Source organism: Trichechus manatus, unplaced genomic scaffold (genome assembly GCF_000243295.1).
Source record: "Trichechus manatus latirostris isolate Lorelei unplaced genomic scaffold, TriManLat1.0 scaffold00008, whole genome shotgun sequence".
Taxonomy (NCBI): domain Eukaryota; kingdom Metazoa; phylum Chordata; class Mammalia; order Sirenia; family Trichechidae; genus Trichechus; species Trichechus manatus.
In genome coordinates this window covers 31,103,280-31,121,909 of record NW_004443944.1, presented here as the reverse complement: position 1 = coordinate 31,121,909, position 18,630 = coordinate 31,103,280, and the positions used below count along the sequence as shown (strand labels likewise).

The following is an 18,630-nucleotide window of genomic DNA, read 5'->3' as shown; positions in this document are numbered from 1 at the left end:
TGCCCCTAAAGGGAGGCGGGTCATGGCTGCAGAGTATAGGGGTGGCCGCAGTGGCCAGAGTCTGATGTCTCATGGGGCCCCCAAGGGAGGGTGACATCCTGCCCCTCCTGAGAGTGCTCTTCACTGCCGTTAGGATGAAGCTGCTAGACTCCGTCGCCTGGCCCCCTGAGGCTCTCATCTGTAGGGATTTCCTGAAAGAACTGCTTGTAGGCACCCCGCCCGCCACCCCTGTGCTGTTGGTGCTCTCTGCCCTGCATATCCTTCAGTCTCTCCTCCAAGAAGCCCACACTGGCCCCTGGGCTGAGTTAGGAGCCCCTCCTCCACGCTTCCTTAGCCCTGTGTCTTCCCTGGGTCACAGCCCTTATCACTGTGTATTATCACTGTTACAAGACTGTCTTTCCTGCTAAATCATAAACTCCAGGAGGCAGGGGCCACACCTGGGTAGCCTCTTCAAAAGAGAGAACCTGGAGAAAACTGACATGATGACCTTCTGTGACTTCTATGACTTAGCTGGTGTCCATGTGAGGACCACCCTGACCCTTGTACCATCTGCTGCCACCATCCTGGCAAGGCCAGAGACACAGTCCTTGTGCACTTGGCTGGCTGTCCTGCAGACAACAGTTTCTTAAGAAGTGGGGCTGGCGGGGGTGGGATGGGGGGGTCTTCATCTCTTTGCTGAGTGCCAGGCTGATGGCCAGCATTGGTTGCATTAAATTGGCCTTTGAAGTTCAATTCAAAGTTCAATTATCAACCCCCTGCTCTTTGACAGGAGCTGAGAATATATTAGACACTGTCCCATCTCTCAAGGAATTTACAGGGTAGAAAAATAACAGATAATTTTAGTAGAAAGTGCTAAATGTTATGATAGAGTTGTATGCTGCTAGATGCTTTAGGGAACACGGACAAAGGATCCTTAGCCTAGCCTGGAGCAGAGGGTGGTCAGGGAAGGCTTCCTGGAGGAGGGGGACACTTGATTGAGGCATTAAGCTTCTAAGAAGTCATAAGGTGAGAGGGACCTTGGGCTAGACTTGGACTTGGGGTTCTTGGAACACTATGATTTGGGAGGCCCAACCCCAGGGAGTGGGGCCAGGGAGTAAGGGTGAGGGGTATCAGCAGGTCTGTGTGTAGTCAGGACATCTTGATGTCTCGAGGTGTTAGAAGTTTCTTCCTGGAGCTGGCCACTGAGGGCAGAGGCCTTCTATGCCCAGCTGTCTGCCCTCTCCTCACTGGCAGATTGGGGTCTTAAACGGGTACTTGGAGTCCCAGGGGCCTGAGAAAGCAGGGGAGAAGACCACGACTCACAGATCCCCGCTGTGTGCCGTCCTCTACAGCAAGAACTTTAAGCAGGTGAGTGGGCCAGGGCTTACCTCCAAGGCTGGCTGCAGTGCTGGGTGACACTGGGTGGGACCCAGACCTCCCCATGTGCCGTGGTCTGCGACCAAGGAACAGTCAGCTCAGGGTGGACAGAGGGGCAGCACTCTTACAGCTTTGATGGTGGTGCTGGAGGCAGCGGGCGAGATGAGAGCCAGCCTTGCAGACAGGCTTGCCTGAGATTATATGAGAGCTCCACCGCTTGGTCACTAATTCCTTCGAGCCTCAGGGCCCTTGGCCATCTGCCATAAATTAATTCTAGACAGGCCGCCATCTTCAGAAGCCCTGTGAGATTGAACACTGGTAATGTGGCGTGCCCTGTGAGCTCCCAGTGTGCTGCTGTTCCTGAGCACCATCTTCCAGGGAAGACATAGTTTGGCTTAGTCCATCACAGGAAAGGAGGAGGGGGCTGAGCACCACCCTCGTCCTGAGTAGAGACCTCTGAGTTGCGCAGGGCAGCTGGGCACATGGAGTTGTTCCCAAGGTGTGGGAACAGAAAGGGCTGCCGGGGCTTTGGCCCACTCCCATCAGGACCCCTTTTGTGGCCTGGGCTCTGCGCAGGGCAGCTGCCCCTGCTGCAGAGGCAGCCTTTGGCCCCATGAGGCCGGAGATCACTTCTCTGGGCTTACCTCCTGTTCTGGATCCTGGCACCACCGTCCCTTACTGCTCTGGAGTTCTTCAATGCTTTCAACAAGTTTTTTTAAAAAATATTTTCCCCAGCCTTTCTAGATGTTCTCAGCAGAAAAGTTGGTCTGAAGTAGCCTCACCTGCTGCTGTTGTATTGTAACAGCAGCAAAATCGTTCACTGAGTGGAGGGGCCATCTTTTACTCAGCATTCCCCTGCAAAGCTCTACTTTGCGGGTAGTTCATTTCTTTTCCGTTTGTTTTTGGCCAAGATTAATGATGCTATAGTAAACATCTTTTCTGAATTAGGGATTACATTCTCTGGATAGATTCTGATATTAAGTGCCATTTCTGAGTGAAAGGAGACTTCACCAAATGGTTCTTTCTAAAAAAGCAGTGCCAGTCTGCACTGCCTGTAACGCAGAGAAAGGCCTGTTTTCAAGAGTGGCATCCTGCAGCAGGGGGTCCTGGCAGCCCCATGGAGGGGAGGGGAAGGGAAGGGGGAAAGACTGGAGGCCGCCCTTGGAGGGGGGCTGCTCTCCTCTCCAGCCATGTGTGCTCCCCAACAGGTGGTGAGTGGCAGCCTGAAGGGCATGGTGAATGTGTGGGAGGTCACGACAGGCAGGGATATGATGGAGTTCTCTGTGGTGAATGCCCGTCATGTGGAGCTGACTGCCATGGCCCTGGACGAGTCAGAGCGGTGCCTGCTCACGGGGCTGCGTGATGGCACAATTAAGATGTGGAACTACAACAATGGCGAATGCCTGTGGACCTTCCCCAACACGGACCAGCTGGAGGTCAGTTTGACATGTCAGCGGGAGCCAGGGAGGGCCTCTCGAGCAGCAAAGCACAACTCCCGTGGCCCTGGGATGCACTATCTTCTATCTTCCTGAAGGCCATGCAAGCATAGTCCTCAAAGAGTGCAGGCTCTGGAGTCAGACTGCCTGGCTGCAAACCTCCCTGAGCCTATGTCCTCATGCATACAGTGAAGGTAGTCACAGTGCCTATGCTTAGTAAGCTTTCCACAAAGGTTAGTTACTCTTACTTTTGTAATTACATAACACTTCTTATCCTACAGATTGGAATTTTAGATTGCCTGTGGGATCAGATGATCAGAGCCACCCATATTCATCCCTATTTGGGAAATGCCTGACAGGGTTATGTGTGTGGCCTAGAGCAAAGCCAGCCACCCCACTTTGGGACTTGAGCTATTACCTTGACCTCTGTGACACAGTCCTTTACTCAACTCAGAAGGAGAACTTGATCAAGAAGCCAGGCATTGCGTAGTGGTCCAGATTCCTACCACTGAGTAGCTGTTTGACCTTAGCCAGGTCTGTTCCCCAGTTTCATCCTCTATAGAATGGACTTGGATGCTTAGTCTAGCTGCCTCCTCTAAGTACATCAGTGTCCATGAGATAAAGGGATGTAAGAACACTCTGAAAAATATGCGATGGTATCAATTAGAGGAATTCTCATCATCAGTGAGTATTTTGACTTCTTTCTTCCATCTTCAACAGATTAGTGGTATTATCCATATGAGCCAAGGGTTCTACGTGACAGGATGGAGTAAGAGAATCACTTATATGAGGTGAGTAGGGTGCATGTTCTCTCTTTATTCCAGATGAGTTCCTCCATTCCGAGCTTTCCTGGTGGTTGGAACTCCAAGCAGGGAGTTAGTAGTGGGTAATGTCCATCGTTTCATCTGCTTATCCGTTCATTCATTCATTCATCATTCATTGAGGCTAATAAGTTCAACCTTTGTGCTAGATGCTGGGAATAGGTATAAACAGGAATTATGGAGTCTCTGTCCTTCTGGATCTTAATAGTTCAGTGGGGGAGGCAGGCACTAGTCAAATAATTTCATTTATAATTATGAAGTATGTTAAGTACTCTGGAAAAAAAGTAGAGGTTTCTATTGAGAAGGGAGGGAGACCTTGTTTTGTCTTGGGGGGTGGTCAGAAAAGCGAAGGGTGAGGAGGAGGGAATCTCATGGAGCAGGGAAGGGCTTGGGTTGGGACGAGCATTTCCAGGCAGAGGGGACAACATTTGCAAGGGCCCTTCCCCTTTAAGCCATGGTTTCCCTTTCTTACTCAGGTGTCTCAATGGGGTGATTTAAGGTTCATTATCTGTAAGATTAGGTTATGTAAATCTCTATGGAGAGGGCCTTTATAGTAGGCACCTAGCAGGTGCTTAGTAGGTGAGGTCAGTGGGGCAGGGTTTCAGCCCTGTTTTGACACTTGAGGGTATCCTCGTCTGAGTCCAATCCCAGAATCCCGAAGGCCTTGGTGTTCCCCCCAGTAGACAATTAAAGGCTGAGCTTTCAGCCCTTCTGCCTCTGACCATGTGTACAGGTTCCATAAGACCAAGCCGGTGCCCTTGTGCCACCACTGGCAGACTTTCCACACGGAGGATGTCCTGAGCATGGCCAAGTACCAGAACCAGTTCCTTGGGACCTCCTCCTACAATGGGGACATCCTCTTCTGGAATGTCAGCTGGTTCAAGCCCATCTTGAAGTTCAATGCTTCTGAGAGCCCTTTGCCCTTGCAGCCCAAGAAGGTATGGTCAACAGGAGCATGTTCTCCTCTTACCTTTCTCTCAGTTGTGGGCCAGAATCACGTAGACCGGGGCAGGGGGAACCCCAAGAAATAGAGGAGATGGTGAGGACTTTTTCTGGAGGGAGCTGGGGGTTCTATTCCATCTGAAGTGAAGAGGTGGGCACCATCCCGAACTCTGTACTTGTGCAAAGTTTCCTCCTCCCTTTAAAAGAGCACAGACTATTCCTCCCTTTAAAAGAGCACAGACTGTTCCTTGTCCCTCACCAAGCCCTTTGACCACTGTGTTCCCACTGAGCCCCTGGTGTTAGAGGGAGACAGAATCTGGGTTGTTAGAGGGATATAGAGGACCCTGATATTTGTGGACTCCACCTTCATATACACCTGCTCCTCACTTACCTACTAGTTCTCTGGGACATCGCAACACCTCAGGGGCTGCTTTTTCTCTGGTGCAGGTGCAGGGAATGGACAACCGCCCTTCTGAGGACTACGGGGCCAGCAAGCCCTGCGTGGAGCAGCAGAAGTGGGCATACAAGGCCTCCCCACTGCACGTTGGCAGAACTGTAGGCAGTACCATCCTGAGACAGAGTCTAACATCGGCCCCTCCAGTGATGAGACACTTGAGAGAAAAGGAGCCTGACAGACATGGGCTCCCACAGGTAGGAGTGAGAGTCAGACCAGGTGGTCACCCTAGTCAAACACCTGTGTTTGATTTCTAGCTTGCTTGTTTTTCTTGTTTGAATGCACCTTTTCCAGAGTGCCTTCAAGTCAGTCACTTCACTTATTTTGAGCACTGCGGCCCTGGCAGGGTACCTCCCTGTTCTGGGCCCAACAGTGGTGACAGCAGCAGCTGCCACAGTATCTAACCTGCTGTGCTGCCTCGAGCCTGGGCATGGTCCCTTCCAAGAGCATGGCCAATACCAAATCTGAAAGCTTGGGCAGGACCAGAAAGGCACACAACCCAGAGAACTTAAAATTGGATATTAGATCCAGGGTTGCTTTCTCCATCCTCAAGCTCAAGTCACTTGGCTCTGGCCCTGCCCACGCAGGTGCAGAGATGAGCTGCAGGGGCTGCCTAGCTTCCCTCAACAAGTCTTACCTCCCTGGAGACCAGGCTCCAATGGCCTGAGGCCCAGAAGAGGTAGACTACTTTCCTCCTCCTCTGGACTCCTCATTTCTGCCCCGGGATTAACCCTTCCAAGGGTGATGGAACTTGAATCCCAAGGATGAGCAACTCTCCCTTCTGATGGGGTATGGCTTGGCCTCAAGACCTTTAACAACCCAATTATGAGTACCCCTTGTGTGGGCTGTGGAGGAGCCAGTGGATTGTTTCAGCAATCAAAGCCTGATTCCCATTCCTGGGAGTTAAGGCTTAAATGAGAAAATCCTACCTTCTCAAAACATACAGTCATTTACAGGCATAGGTGGTCTAAACCTAGATCCAACATGATCTGCTAGGACATAATTCTGCTATAACATGCACACAATTTACATTACTGTAAGATACTCATACCATCTTAGTCTGAATCACCAGGGCTATGTCATGGCATTCAAAGTCCTCTAGATGTAATTTGGATGTACCATAAATGATTAAGCCAAGGCTGCCCAAGACTTCAGACACCAGCTGAAAATTCAGGGGTCCCCAGGACGCCCACAGTTAACAATCTGCTGGCTACAGATTTGGAGATTCCCACTACTTCCCTTGAGTTTGATAATTTGCTAGGATGACTTACAGAACTCAGGAAGGTGCTATATGTATGATTACGGTTTTATTATAGAAAGGATACAAAAGAAGAGATGCATAGGGAAAGAGATAAGAAGGTCCCCACTGTGGAGCTTCTGTCTCCCTAAGGATGCATTACCCTCCTATACGTCTATGTCTTGTCACCAAGCAGGAAGTTCACCTGCGCTTCAGTGTCTAGAGTTTTTTTTTTTTGGGTCTCATTACGTAGGCATGATTGATGGAACCATTGCCCATGTGGTTGAACTCAATCTCCAGTTTCTTCCTCCTGCCCTCCAGAAGTTGGGCTTTTATCACATGGTAGGTCTTTCTAGCATGGCCAGCCCCAACCCAAGAGTTACCTCATTAATGTAATTTGTCAGGTGTGGTCTGGAGAACAAAACCACTCCAGTCACTTAGGAAGTTCCAGGGTTTCGAGGCTACCTCTTAGCAACTAAGGACAATGACCAAATTTTATAGGTAGAGTAATTCTTCACCCCACGGGTATACCCTTTTATCCCCACCTTCAACTAGGGTGGTCTTTTCCAGGACAAAGAAAGGTCTTTCTCAAAGGCAAACCGAAGGCTCTGCCCTAGAGAGCAGAAAGTGCTGGTAACCTAAAATGGAGATTTTCCAGCATCCAAGTGTCTTCAGGCCCAGGATCCACTAGACACCTACTGTACTTTTCACAGGGTGGTGCGTCTACCAAGTAGGCTATGGGGTGGCTCCTCTTTCACTGTCTGCTTCTGATTTCTGTTCCCCCATGGAGTGGAGAGATACCTTGTGGTGACCTGGGGGGTCCGTTTTGCTTTCCAGAAACCTGTCAGTGCTGGAAGCTCCAGGAAGCCAAAAGTGTCCCATGATAAACAGCCATTTTCCAAAGAGATTGAAAGGAGACAAAGGGGATCCCAGAGGAAGATGGTACCTGCCAATACATCTGTGGAGAAGGTTGGCCATGCTCAGCCAGGGTCTGGGATGAGAGCCAGGAGTGAGCAGTCAGGATGGGGCTGGGAAACAAAGTATCCATGAGCCTGGGGGACCCTGGGCTAGGGGCCCAGCCTGACTCTCCCCAGCGACCCTGGAGACGTGGTGGAAATGATGGTCCCCCTCAGAATTTGGGCCTCAGGTCTGTTGTGTCTGGGGCAGCCCCCTGGGAGTTGGGAGGGCAGGCACGTCCTAGGGAGGTGAGCAGTGTCACCTCCTATTTGGTAGGTTGGGCTGGGGGGTAGGAGAGGTGGCATTTCTAGGATCCACTGTTAAAATGCCCTCTGTTACCTGGGAGGGTGTTTTTTATGACATGCAAGTGGGGATTGGTTCATACCCGATCTTCTCTCTTTCTCCTGTACTTTTCTTCTATCTGACCCTGGGTGCTGCTTATTGTAATACTTACTCCCCCTCCTAAAAACATAGTTTTGTTAAGTGGCCAGGCTGCCCCATTACCCAGCTCCAGGGGACCAGGACTGTGTCCTGTGGTGGTGGGTAGAAAGCCAGAAGCGGCTGGATATTTTCTTCTCTAGTATCTGAGTGTTTTTTCCTCTCTTTAAAAGAAAAAAAAAAAATTCTTTAAAAAATTCAAAAGTAATACATACTAAATGATAAAAAAGAATAAAAGTGTATAAGGCAAAAAATAAGTCCTCCACATCTCAGTCCACCCCACTGCTCCCCACTCCCCACTCCCCAACAGTAGCCACTGCTGACAGACTAGTTTTAGCCTTTCATATTTTTTTAGACCTTTGATGTAAAATTATGTGATGTTGTACCATTTGCTTTTTTTTTTTTTTTCCAGCTTAACAGTATATCGTGGATATGTTTTCACACCAGTAATTTAGATATATCTATTAGGAAGTTATTATACACTTTTTAATAATTGCATACCAGTACCAGTTGCTGTCAAGTCTACACTGACTCATGGTGATCCCTTGTATGTCAGTAAAACTGTGCTCTGTCAGGTTTTCAATGGCTAACTTTTTGGAAGCAGATTGCCAGGCCTTTCTTCCGAGATGCTTCTGGATGGACTCAAACCTCTAACCTTTCGGTTAGGAGTCCAGCATATTAACTGTTCGTGTCACCCAGGGACTTCAATAATTGCATAAAAAAAAAAAATCCCCTGTTGCTGTCGAGTTGATTCTGACTTATAGCGACCCTATAGGACAGAGTACAACTGTCCCATAGGGTTTCCAAGGAATAGCTGGTGGATTTGAACTACTGACCTTTTGGTTAACAGCTGAGCTCTTTTTTTTTTTTTTGTTTATTGTTGTAGTTTAAGTGAAAATTTACATTTCAAGTTAGTCTCTTATACAAAAGTTTGTACATACGTTGTTATGTGACCCTAATTGTTCTCCCTATACTATGACAGCACACTCCTCCTTTCCACCCCTGATTTCCTGTGTCCATTCAACCAGCTCCTAACCTTCTCTGCCTTCTCATCTCACCTCTGAACAGAAGCTGCCTGTTTAGTCTCATGTGTCTACTTGAGCTAAGAAGCACACTGTTCACAAGTATCATTTTATGTCCCACAGTCCAATCTTTGAAGAGTTGGCCTCAGAAATGGTGTTAGTTCTGGGCTGATAGAGAATCTGGGTGCCATGCTTTCCGGGGTACCTCCAGTCTCAGTCAGACCATTAAGTCTGGTCTTTTTACTAGAATTTGAATTCTGCACCCCACCTTTCTCCTGCTCCATCAGGGACTCTCTGTTGTGTTCCCTGTCAGGGCAGTCATTAGTGGTAGCCGAGCACCATCTAGTTCTTCTGGTCTCAGGCTGATGAGTCTCTGGTATATGAGGCCCTTTCTGTCTCTTGGGCTAATACTTTCCTTGTGTCTTTGGTATTCTTCATTCTCTTTTACTCCAGGTGGTTGGGACCAATTGATGCATCTTAGATGGCCGCTTGCAAGCTTTTAAGACCCCAGACGCTACTCACTGAAGTAGGAGGCAGAACATTTTCTTAATAAACTTTGTTATGCCAGTTGACCTAGCTGTCCTAAAAGCATGGTCCCCAGACCTCTACCCCTGCTACTCTGTCCATCGAAGTGTTTGATTATATTCAGGAAACTTCTTGGCTTTGGTTTAGTCCAGTTGTGCTGACTTCCTCTCTAGTGTGTGAGCAGCCGAGCTCTTAACCACTATGCCACCATAGCCCCCCTGCAATTTGTATATCAGAAATGATTAAGCCAATCTCATATTGACAGGCATGTAGATGAATTCCAATCTGCATTGAACATCCTAGTGTATACATTTTTGTGCATTTGTGTGAGTAGACTGAAAGACTGGTTCTGGGAAGCAGAATTGCCAGCAGACCCCATCCCTTTAAATTCATGAATCTGATGTTACCTCACTGGCCCAGGAAGCAGAGGTAGCAGGTTGGTTGATGTGGCATGGAGTGGAGATGGGTGTTTATGCTGCTCCATGTGATGTGCTTCCTGAAAGTTACCAGGTGTGGCACAGGGAGACCTAGTCCAGCCTAGGCAGCTGAGGACCTAGGGTGACCATCTTGTACATCCATGCAATCACAAGTAAGGATTTCAACTGCTCTGACTGGCTGTGTGGACCAAACATTATTCATCTGACTCCAGTCTTCCTAGCGGCTCTGTTTTCACACCCATCCCTCTTCCTAAAGTGACTTCTTGGGCTTAGAGAGGACATTCACTTATGCTTCCTGAAGCTAGAGCCAGGAAATGGTGTTTTCTTCCAGTCTTCTCTATTGTAAAGTCAAGTATTTTACCCTTGAGAGATGGGGCAAGATGAAGTGAGTGGTTGTTCCCATTTATCCCCCAGCAACTAACTCACTGAACAATAAATAAAAACAAACACAGACTGAGATCTTAGAACTCTGGATGGCAGCTGAGGTGTGGGCGCGTCGAGGTGAGTCCAGAAACAGGAGAGGAGGAGTAGAGGTGACACAAAAGCTGGGAGAATCTACCTGATAGAATCTGGAGCACTCTGTCACTGCAGCCATTTTGGGATGGGGTCGGGCAACACCCTGAACAAAGAACACAGAATGGGAACTAAACTGAGGAAGCTGTAGTCTGATTTTTAAGGCTGCACAGATAGGCCAAGGGAGTTCGTGAGCCACACATTTGGGAGGGGGTCAAGGGAGACCATGGTGCTGAGAGAGAGAGAGTGCTGTTGAATCTCACCGAGACATGAGGTGGATGGGCACTAGGACCAGGAGGAGCTGAAAAGGCACGAGGGAGAGAGAGATACTCAAGACAGGCAACAGAGAGGGAAACAGCTGACTCTGCTCACAGTGGGACACCATAGGAGAGCCTGTTCAGGGGTGCCCATAAGGGAAAGGCAAAGAGTGTTCCCTACCTTCATCAAGGGAAGGCCAAACACCACTGCTTACATCAGCGTCTGTGGCCAGCTAAAATCCCCCATGCATGCATACTGAACGCCAGAGACCAAGCACCTAGAGCTCACGAAATCAGTGCTGAAAAAACCTAAGGATAAGTCTGTCCTCTAGTGGTTCTTAAGAGAACATAGCAGAGCTAAATCAACCAAGCATGATCAGGAAATTTTCCCACGAAAATCAGAAAACAGAATTTAAACTATTAAAGAAAAAAAAGATATCAAAATGACCCAAGATCGACAAAAAGTAGTAAAACACAAAATCACAAGAGATGAAGGACCAATCAAAAAGAAAACCTGAAGAAGAGAGAATTTCTCCTATGAAGGGCAGATTAATGCAAAAAATAGAAAAATTTCAGACAGTGGTGCTAAATATGTTTAAAGAAAGCAAAAAGCACATAGAAAACAAAATAACGGAGATCAGGAAACAAATAGAGGAACAAAATGAGAGATTCAACAAGGAAATTGAAAACATGAAAAAAAAAAAAGAGAACCACTAGAACTGAGGAATAAAGCAACTGAAATAGAAAAAGCAAGAGAAACACTCAACAATAGAGTACCAGACAGAAGTTATAATAAGTGAACTAGAAGACAGAATAACTGAATTTATCAAGTCTCAAGAAAAATAAGAGAAAAGAACAAAGAAAAGTGAACAAAGCCAAATGGAAATATGGGATTCAATTAAGAAATCTAACATTAGAATTATTGGAATTCCAGAGCACCATAACAATAAAGGCATAGAAAGAATTTTCCAAGAGGTAATCAGAGAGAATTTCCCACACCTGAACAGAGACTCAAGTCTGCAAATGCAGGAAGCTACACAAACCCCAAATAGAAGAAATACAGAAAGATCAACTCCATGCCACATCCCAATAAAATTCCTGAAAACCAAAGACGAGGAGACAATTCTGAAACTGGCAAGAAAAAAACACAATGTTAACATACCAAGGATCTTTCATAAGAATCAGTGTGGATTTCTCCCCAGAAACTCTAGAGGTCAGAAGACAATGGAGTGACATATATAAAATATTGAACAAAAACAACTGCCATCCAAGAATTCTTTTCCCAACAAATTTGTCATTCAAAAGCAAGTGGGAAATCAAAACATTCTCAAATAAACAGAAGCTCTGGGAATTTGCCACTACCAGACCAGCTCTACAAGCATGACTCAAGGGAGTTTTCCAGATGGAAGGGCAAGAGCATTAAATACTTAGCTCTATACATGGCGGCAGAGGTGGCGGTGGTGGTGGGGGAGAGTGGGGAGCAATCTTAAGGACCAAGTATACGATATTTTCAGGGAATAAACTCAATAATGTAATCCTGCGAACAATACAACATCAAGTCTGTAAGAAGTAAGTACAAAGCAAACCTATCTGATATAGGATGTACAATCATGTTAATGGAGACTCACTGTTATGGATTGAATTGTATCCCCCCAAAATGTGTATCAATTTGGCTAGGCCATGATTCCCAGTATTGAGTGATTGTCCACCATTTGGTTATCTGATGTGATTTTCCTGTGTGTTATAAATCCTACCTCTATGATGTTAATAAGGCAGGATTAGAGGCAGTTATGTTAATGAGGCAGGACTACAAGATTAGATTGTATCAGAGTCAATCTCTTTTGAGATATAAAAGAGAGAAGTGAGCAGAGAGACAGGGGGACCTCATACCACCAAGAAAGCAGTGCCGGAAGCAGAGTACGTCCTTTGGACCCGGGGTTCCTGTGCTGAGAAGCTCCCAGATCAGGGGAAGATTGATGACAAGGACCTTCCCCCAGAGTCAACAGAGAGAGTAAGCCTTCTCCTGGAGCTGACACCCTAAATTCAGACTTCTAGCCTTCTAGACTGTGAGAAAATAAATTTCTCTTTGTTAAAGCCATCCACTTGTGGTATTTCTGTTATAGCAGCACTAGATAACTAAGACATTTACCAACAGAAATAGAGGAGGGAGGACCATATCAGGAATAGATTTAATATGTTAAGGTTGTATGTTATCTGTTGTTCATGTTAAACGTTGCTGCAGTTGTAAGTTGTGTAATGTAATATGTGTGGTAACACTAAGAAATCACAGATAAAAAATACACAGAAGAAAGAAGAAAGCCAAAAGGCTCATCACAGGAAAGCAGCCAAGTACAAACAAAAACAGAAAAATGAGAATAAAAAGACAAAGAAAATACAAAACACTGAAAAAACAAATAGCAAAATGAATGAAGTGGACACTTCATTTTCAGTAATAACCTTAAATGTAAATGGGCTAAACTCCTCATGCAAAAGACGGAGAGTGGCACAATGGCTATAACAAACAATGATCCATTCTTTTGCTGTCTACAGGAAACACATCTTAGACATAAGGGCACAAACAACTGAAAATAAAAGGATGGAAAAAATATTCCATACAACCAGTAAACAAAAAAGAGCAGGAGTGGCAATACTGGTATCAGATAAAATAGACTTTAAATCAAAATCTTTTACAAGAGATAAAGAAGGTCATTACATAATAATAACAGGGTCATTCCACCAAGAAGATATAACAATTATATATGCACCTAACAACAATGCTTCAAAATAAATGAAACAAATACTGACTAATATGAAAGGAGAAATAGACAACTCCACAGTAACAGTAGAGGACTTCAACACACCACTTTCAGTTCTAGACAAAACATCTAAAAAGAAGACCACTAAGGACATTGAGAACTTAAATAATATAAGCCAGTTTGACCTAATGGACATATATAGAACAGTCCACCCATCAATAAAACAATACACATTTTTCTCCAGCACACATGGATTATTTTCCAGAATAGACCATATGATAGGACACAAAACAAGTCTCAACAAATTTAAAAAGATTAAAATCATACAAGGCATCTTCTTGGACCATAATGGTATGAAGCTAGAAATCCACAACAGAAAAAAAATACATGGAAACTAAATAATACCTGTCTTAGTCATCAAGTGCCGCTATGCCAGAAATACCACAAGTGGGTGGTTTTAACAAAGAGAAGTTTATTTCCTCACAGTAAAGTAGGCTAAAAGTCCAAATTCAGGGCATCAGCTCCAGGGGAAGGCTTTCCCTCTCTCTGTCAGCCTTCTCATCAATCTTCCCCTAGACTAGGAGCTTCTCCCCACGGGGACCCCAGGTCCAAAGAATGTACTCTGCTCCTAGCACTGCTTTCTTGGTGGTATAAGGTCCCCCTGTCTCTCTGCTCACTTCTCTCTTTTATATCTTAAGAGATTGCCTCAAGACACAATCTTGTAGATTGAGTCCTGCCTCACTAACACAACCGCTGCCCATTCTCCCTCATTAACATAATAGAGGTAGGATTTACAACATAGGAAAATCACACAATACTGGGAATCATGGCCCAGCCAAACTGATACACACATTTTTGGGGGGACATAATTCAATCCATGACCATACCTTACTAAGGAAGTATTTGGTCATAGAAGAAATCAAAAGTGAAATTAAAATATTCTCAGAATCAAATGAAAATTAAAACATAGCATATCAAAACCTTTGGGACACAGCAAAAGCAGTACTTGGGGAAATACATAGCAATAAATGCCTACATTAAAAAAAGAAGAAGGATCCAAAATCAATAACTTAAATTGACAACTTGAACAAATAGAAAAGGAAGAGCAAAAGAAGTCAAAAGCTACCAGAATAAAGGAAATAATAAAGATCAGGGCAGAAATAAACATAACAGACAGAAAAACAATAGAAAGAATCAACAAAACCAGAAGTTTGTTCTTTGAAAGGATCAATAAAATAGACAAACCACTGGCTAGATTGACAAAAGGAAAACAACAAGAAGAGGCAAATAACCAAATTAAGAAGTAAAACTGGAGACATTACAACTGATCTGACTGAGACAAGGAGGATCGTAACAGATTACTATGAACAATTGTACTCCAAAATATTTGAAAACTAGATGAAATGGACAAATTCCTAGAAACACACAACTTACCTAAGCTAACACAAACAGAAGTAGAAAACCTAAACAGATCCATACAAAAGAGAGATTGAAGAGGTCATCAAAAAACTGCCAACAGCAACAAAAAAGCCTGGGAGACCAGATGGCTACACTGGAGAATGCTACCAAACATTCAGAGGAGAGTTGACACCAATTCTACTCAATCTCTTCAAAAACATAGAAGAGGAAGGAACACTACCAAACTCTTTCTATGAAGCTAGCATAACTCTGATACCTAAACCAGGCCAAGATATCACCAAAATAAATAAATAAATGAAATAAAATTAGAGACCCATATTCCTCATTAACAAAGATGAAAAATTTTCAACAAAATTCTAGCCAACAGAATTCAGCAACATACCAAAGAAGACCATACACCATGATCAATTGAGATTCATACCAGGATTGTAAGTGTTGTTCAACATTAGAAAATCAGTGTAATCCACCACATAAATAAAATAAAGAAAATGGTCAAATCAATTGATACAGAAAAGGCATTTGATAAAATTCAACACCTTTCCTGATAAAAACCCTGAGTAAAATAGGAATAGAAGGGAAATATCTCAACATAATTAGGGGCATATATGTAAAACCAACAGCCAACATTATACTCAATGGAAGAAGACTGAGAGCCTTCCCTTTGAGAATGGGAATGAGACAAAGATAACAATTATCACCATTTTCATTCAATATTGTACTGGAAGTCCTAGCCAGAGCTATAAGGCAAGAAAGAGAAATAAAAGCTATCTGAATTGGAAAGGAAGAAGTAAAAGTATTTGCAGATGACATAATCCTATACATAGAAGACCTTAAAGATTCCACAAGGCAACTGCTGGAACTAATAGAATTCAGCAGTGTTGTAGGGTACAAGATCAGCACACAAAAATCAGTTGGATTCCTTTACACTATAAAAGAGTACTCTGAAAAAGAAATCAAGAAAACAATCCCATTTACAAACCACCACCCCCAAATGATAAAATACCTAGGAATTAACCTAACCAGTGACATAAAAGACTTATATAATGAAAATTATAAAACGCTACTACAAGAGACTAAAAGAGACCTACAAGAATGGAAAGACATCCCATGCTGATAGATTGGAAGACTTAATATAGTGAAAATGTCATTTCTGCCTAAAGCGATCTACAGATACAGTTCAATCCCAACAACATTCTTTACTGAAATGGAAAAACTAATAACCAACTTCATATGGAAAGGAAAGAAATCCCAAACAGCCAAAACAATATTGAAGAAAAAGATCAAAGCAAGAGACCTCACACTCACTGATATAAAAACATACTGTACAGCCACTGTAATTGAAGCAGCCTGGTATTGGTTCAACGATAGGCACGCAGACCAGTGGAATAGAATTGAGAACTCAGAATTAAACCCAGCCATCTATGGACATCTGATTTTTAACAAGGGGTCAAAGTCCATTCAATGGGGCAAAAACAGTCTTTAATAAATGGTGCTGGCAAAACTGGATATCAACTTGCAGAAAAATGAAACAGGACCCATATACAAACACTAACTCAAAATGGATCAAAGACCTAAATGTGAAACCTAAAACTATAAATTCCTGGAAGAAAACATAGGGAGAAAACTATGGGACCTAATCTTTTGTAAAAACAGGACAACAAACATAACAAATGCATGACTAGAAGAAGACAAGATAAACGGGACCTCATAAAAATTAAAAACTTATGCTCATCAAAAGAGTAAAAAGAGAATGTAAAGAATGGGAAAAAATCTTCAGAAATGACGTATCTGATAAGGATCTAATCTCCAGAATTTACAGAAAACATCAACAACTCGACAATAAAAAGACAACCCAAAGGACATGAACATAACCTTCACCAAAGAAGACATCCAAGCAGCGAACAAACACATGAAAAGATGCTCACAATCATTAGCCATTAATCAAACCAAACCCATTGCCATCGAGTCGATTCTGACTCATAGCAACCCAATAGTCATTAGAGAGATGCAAATCAAAACTACAATGAGATACCATCTCACACTGGCTAAAATGACACTGATAAAAAAACAAAACAAAACAAATAACAAATGTTGGTGAGGATATGGGGAGACTGGAACCCTTATCCGTTGCTGGTGGGACTGTAAAATGTTACAACCACTATGGAAAACAATATGGCCCTTTCCTAGTTAGAAATAGAACTACCTTATGATTCAATAATCCCACTCCCAGGGATATACCCTGGAGACCTAAAAGTAGTGACATGAACAGATACATGTACTCCTATGTGAGTCGGAATTGACTCAGTGGCAACGGGTTTGGTTTTTTTCGGATGTTCATTGCAGCTTTATTCACTATAGCAAAAAAAAAAAAAAAAAAACAAAAAGAAAGGAAACAACCAAAATACCCATCAGCAGTTGAGTGGATAAGCAAAATATGGTACATACACGCAGTGGAATACTACACAACCATAAAGAACAATGATAAGTCTGTGAAACATAACATAGATGGACCTGGAGAGCATAAAGCTAAGTGAAACAAGTCAAACATATAAGGACAGATATTATATGATCCCTCTTTTCTAAGAAGACAAGAATAGACATGTATAAAGAGCCCAGTGTTCATTGGTGGTTACCAGGGAGAGGAGGAGGAGGGAGGGGGAAGCACGCTGTAGATCATAGATACTTGTTATTGATGTTGGGAAAAGTGGCACAGAGTGAGAGTGTAGTGAAACAGCATGACCAAAGTAAATGATGCCTTTAAGAAGTGCTCGTGAGAAAAGGATGCCTGTACCAAAGAATTCGACATATATAAGAGGGCAACAACTCCAACAAAGAACAAAAAACAAGTCTAGGATCACATATGGATGGGTATAGGCATATACACATATGGGTAGGTACAGGTGTATTCATATGTGAGAACAACTGAAGTATCTATTTGTATGTGTAAATACAGGTATGTGTGGGCAGGTACATATATTCATTGAAGACAACTATATATACTCCTCAGACATAACCAGATACCTTCCAAGATCAATTTCCTAGATTCGAAAGCTTAGGACCATAGTCTTATGCCAGCTGACTGAGGTGTTCCATAATATATAGCTCACGAAATTCATGTTCTGCATCCTAGTGAAGCGAATAGCATCTGGGGTCTTAAAAGCTTGCAAGTGGCCATCTAGGGTACAACTGTTGGTCTCTACTCATCAGGAGCAAAAGAGTAAGAAGGTATCCAGAATCACAGAGAAGAAGCAAGTCTATAACGTTGATAGCCTACATGAGCCACGACCTCAACTACCCTGAGACCAGAAGAACTAGATGGTGCCCGGCTACCATCTCTCACTGATCTGACTGGGGGCCCAATAGATGATCCCGGTTAGAATGGGAGAAAAATGCAGATCAAAACTCAAATTCTTAAAAAAGTCCAGACTAACTGGACCATTGAGACCAGAGGACTCCCTGAGACTATTGCCCTGAGATGTTCTTTAAACCTTGAACCAAAATTATTCTCTGAAATCACTTTTTAGCAGAAAAGCAGAGTGACACACAAAGTAATGGATATTACCTCTTAGATCAATGCTGTACTAAAAAAAAAAGTCTATAGGAGTCCAAAAGGTCAACATTTAATCCAAAGGAAAGCTGAGAAGATAAGGGGGCAGGGAAACTAGAGTACTGGAAATGGAACAACCAGAACACAAGGAGAATGTTGACACAGTGTGGAAAAATGTAACTAATGTCATCGATCAATTTGTGTGGAAATTATCAAATGGGACCATAACTCGCTTTGTAAACTATCACCAAAAACACAATAAAATATTAAAAGAAAAAAAAAATTCGTGACTTATGACAGGGTTCTGTTCCAACAACTCCATCATAAGTCAATTCTGACATAAGTCAAATACCTCATTTTTTTCATTATTATTGCCTTTTATTATCAGTATCTTTATAAACCATAACATTGAACATCTGTGAGTGAACATTTAAGAATGATAACATCAGCAAATTACGTGCTGCAACATTGTATGTAGTACATACCACTAATGGTAAGATGTACCAAAAAAAA

At 43.6% G+C, this 18,630-nt stretch overlaps 1 protein-coding gene across 1 annotated transcript in view; it reads left to right on the top strand.

Moving 5' to 3' along the window:
• EFCAB8 (EF-hand calcium binding domain 8) overlaps positions 1-18,630 on the top strand; it is an 85,771-nt gene that overhangs the window by 39,483 nt on the left and 27,658 nt on the right. The window contains exons 14-19 of the mRNA XM_023742353.1: positions 1,234-1,347; positions 2,565-2,792; positions 3,513-3,583; positions 4,347-4,551; positions 5,003-5,206; positions 7,084-7,215. Coding sequence (XP_023598121.1) covers positions 1,234-1,347; positions 2,565-2,792; positions 3,513-3,583; positions 4,347-4,551; positions 5,003-5,206; positions 7,084-7,215 — 954 coding nt within the window. The remainder of the gene's footprint in view (positions 1-1,233; positions 1,348-2,564; positions 2,793-3,512; positions 3,584-4,346; positions 4,552-5,002; positions 5,207-7,083; positions 7,216-18,630) is intronic.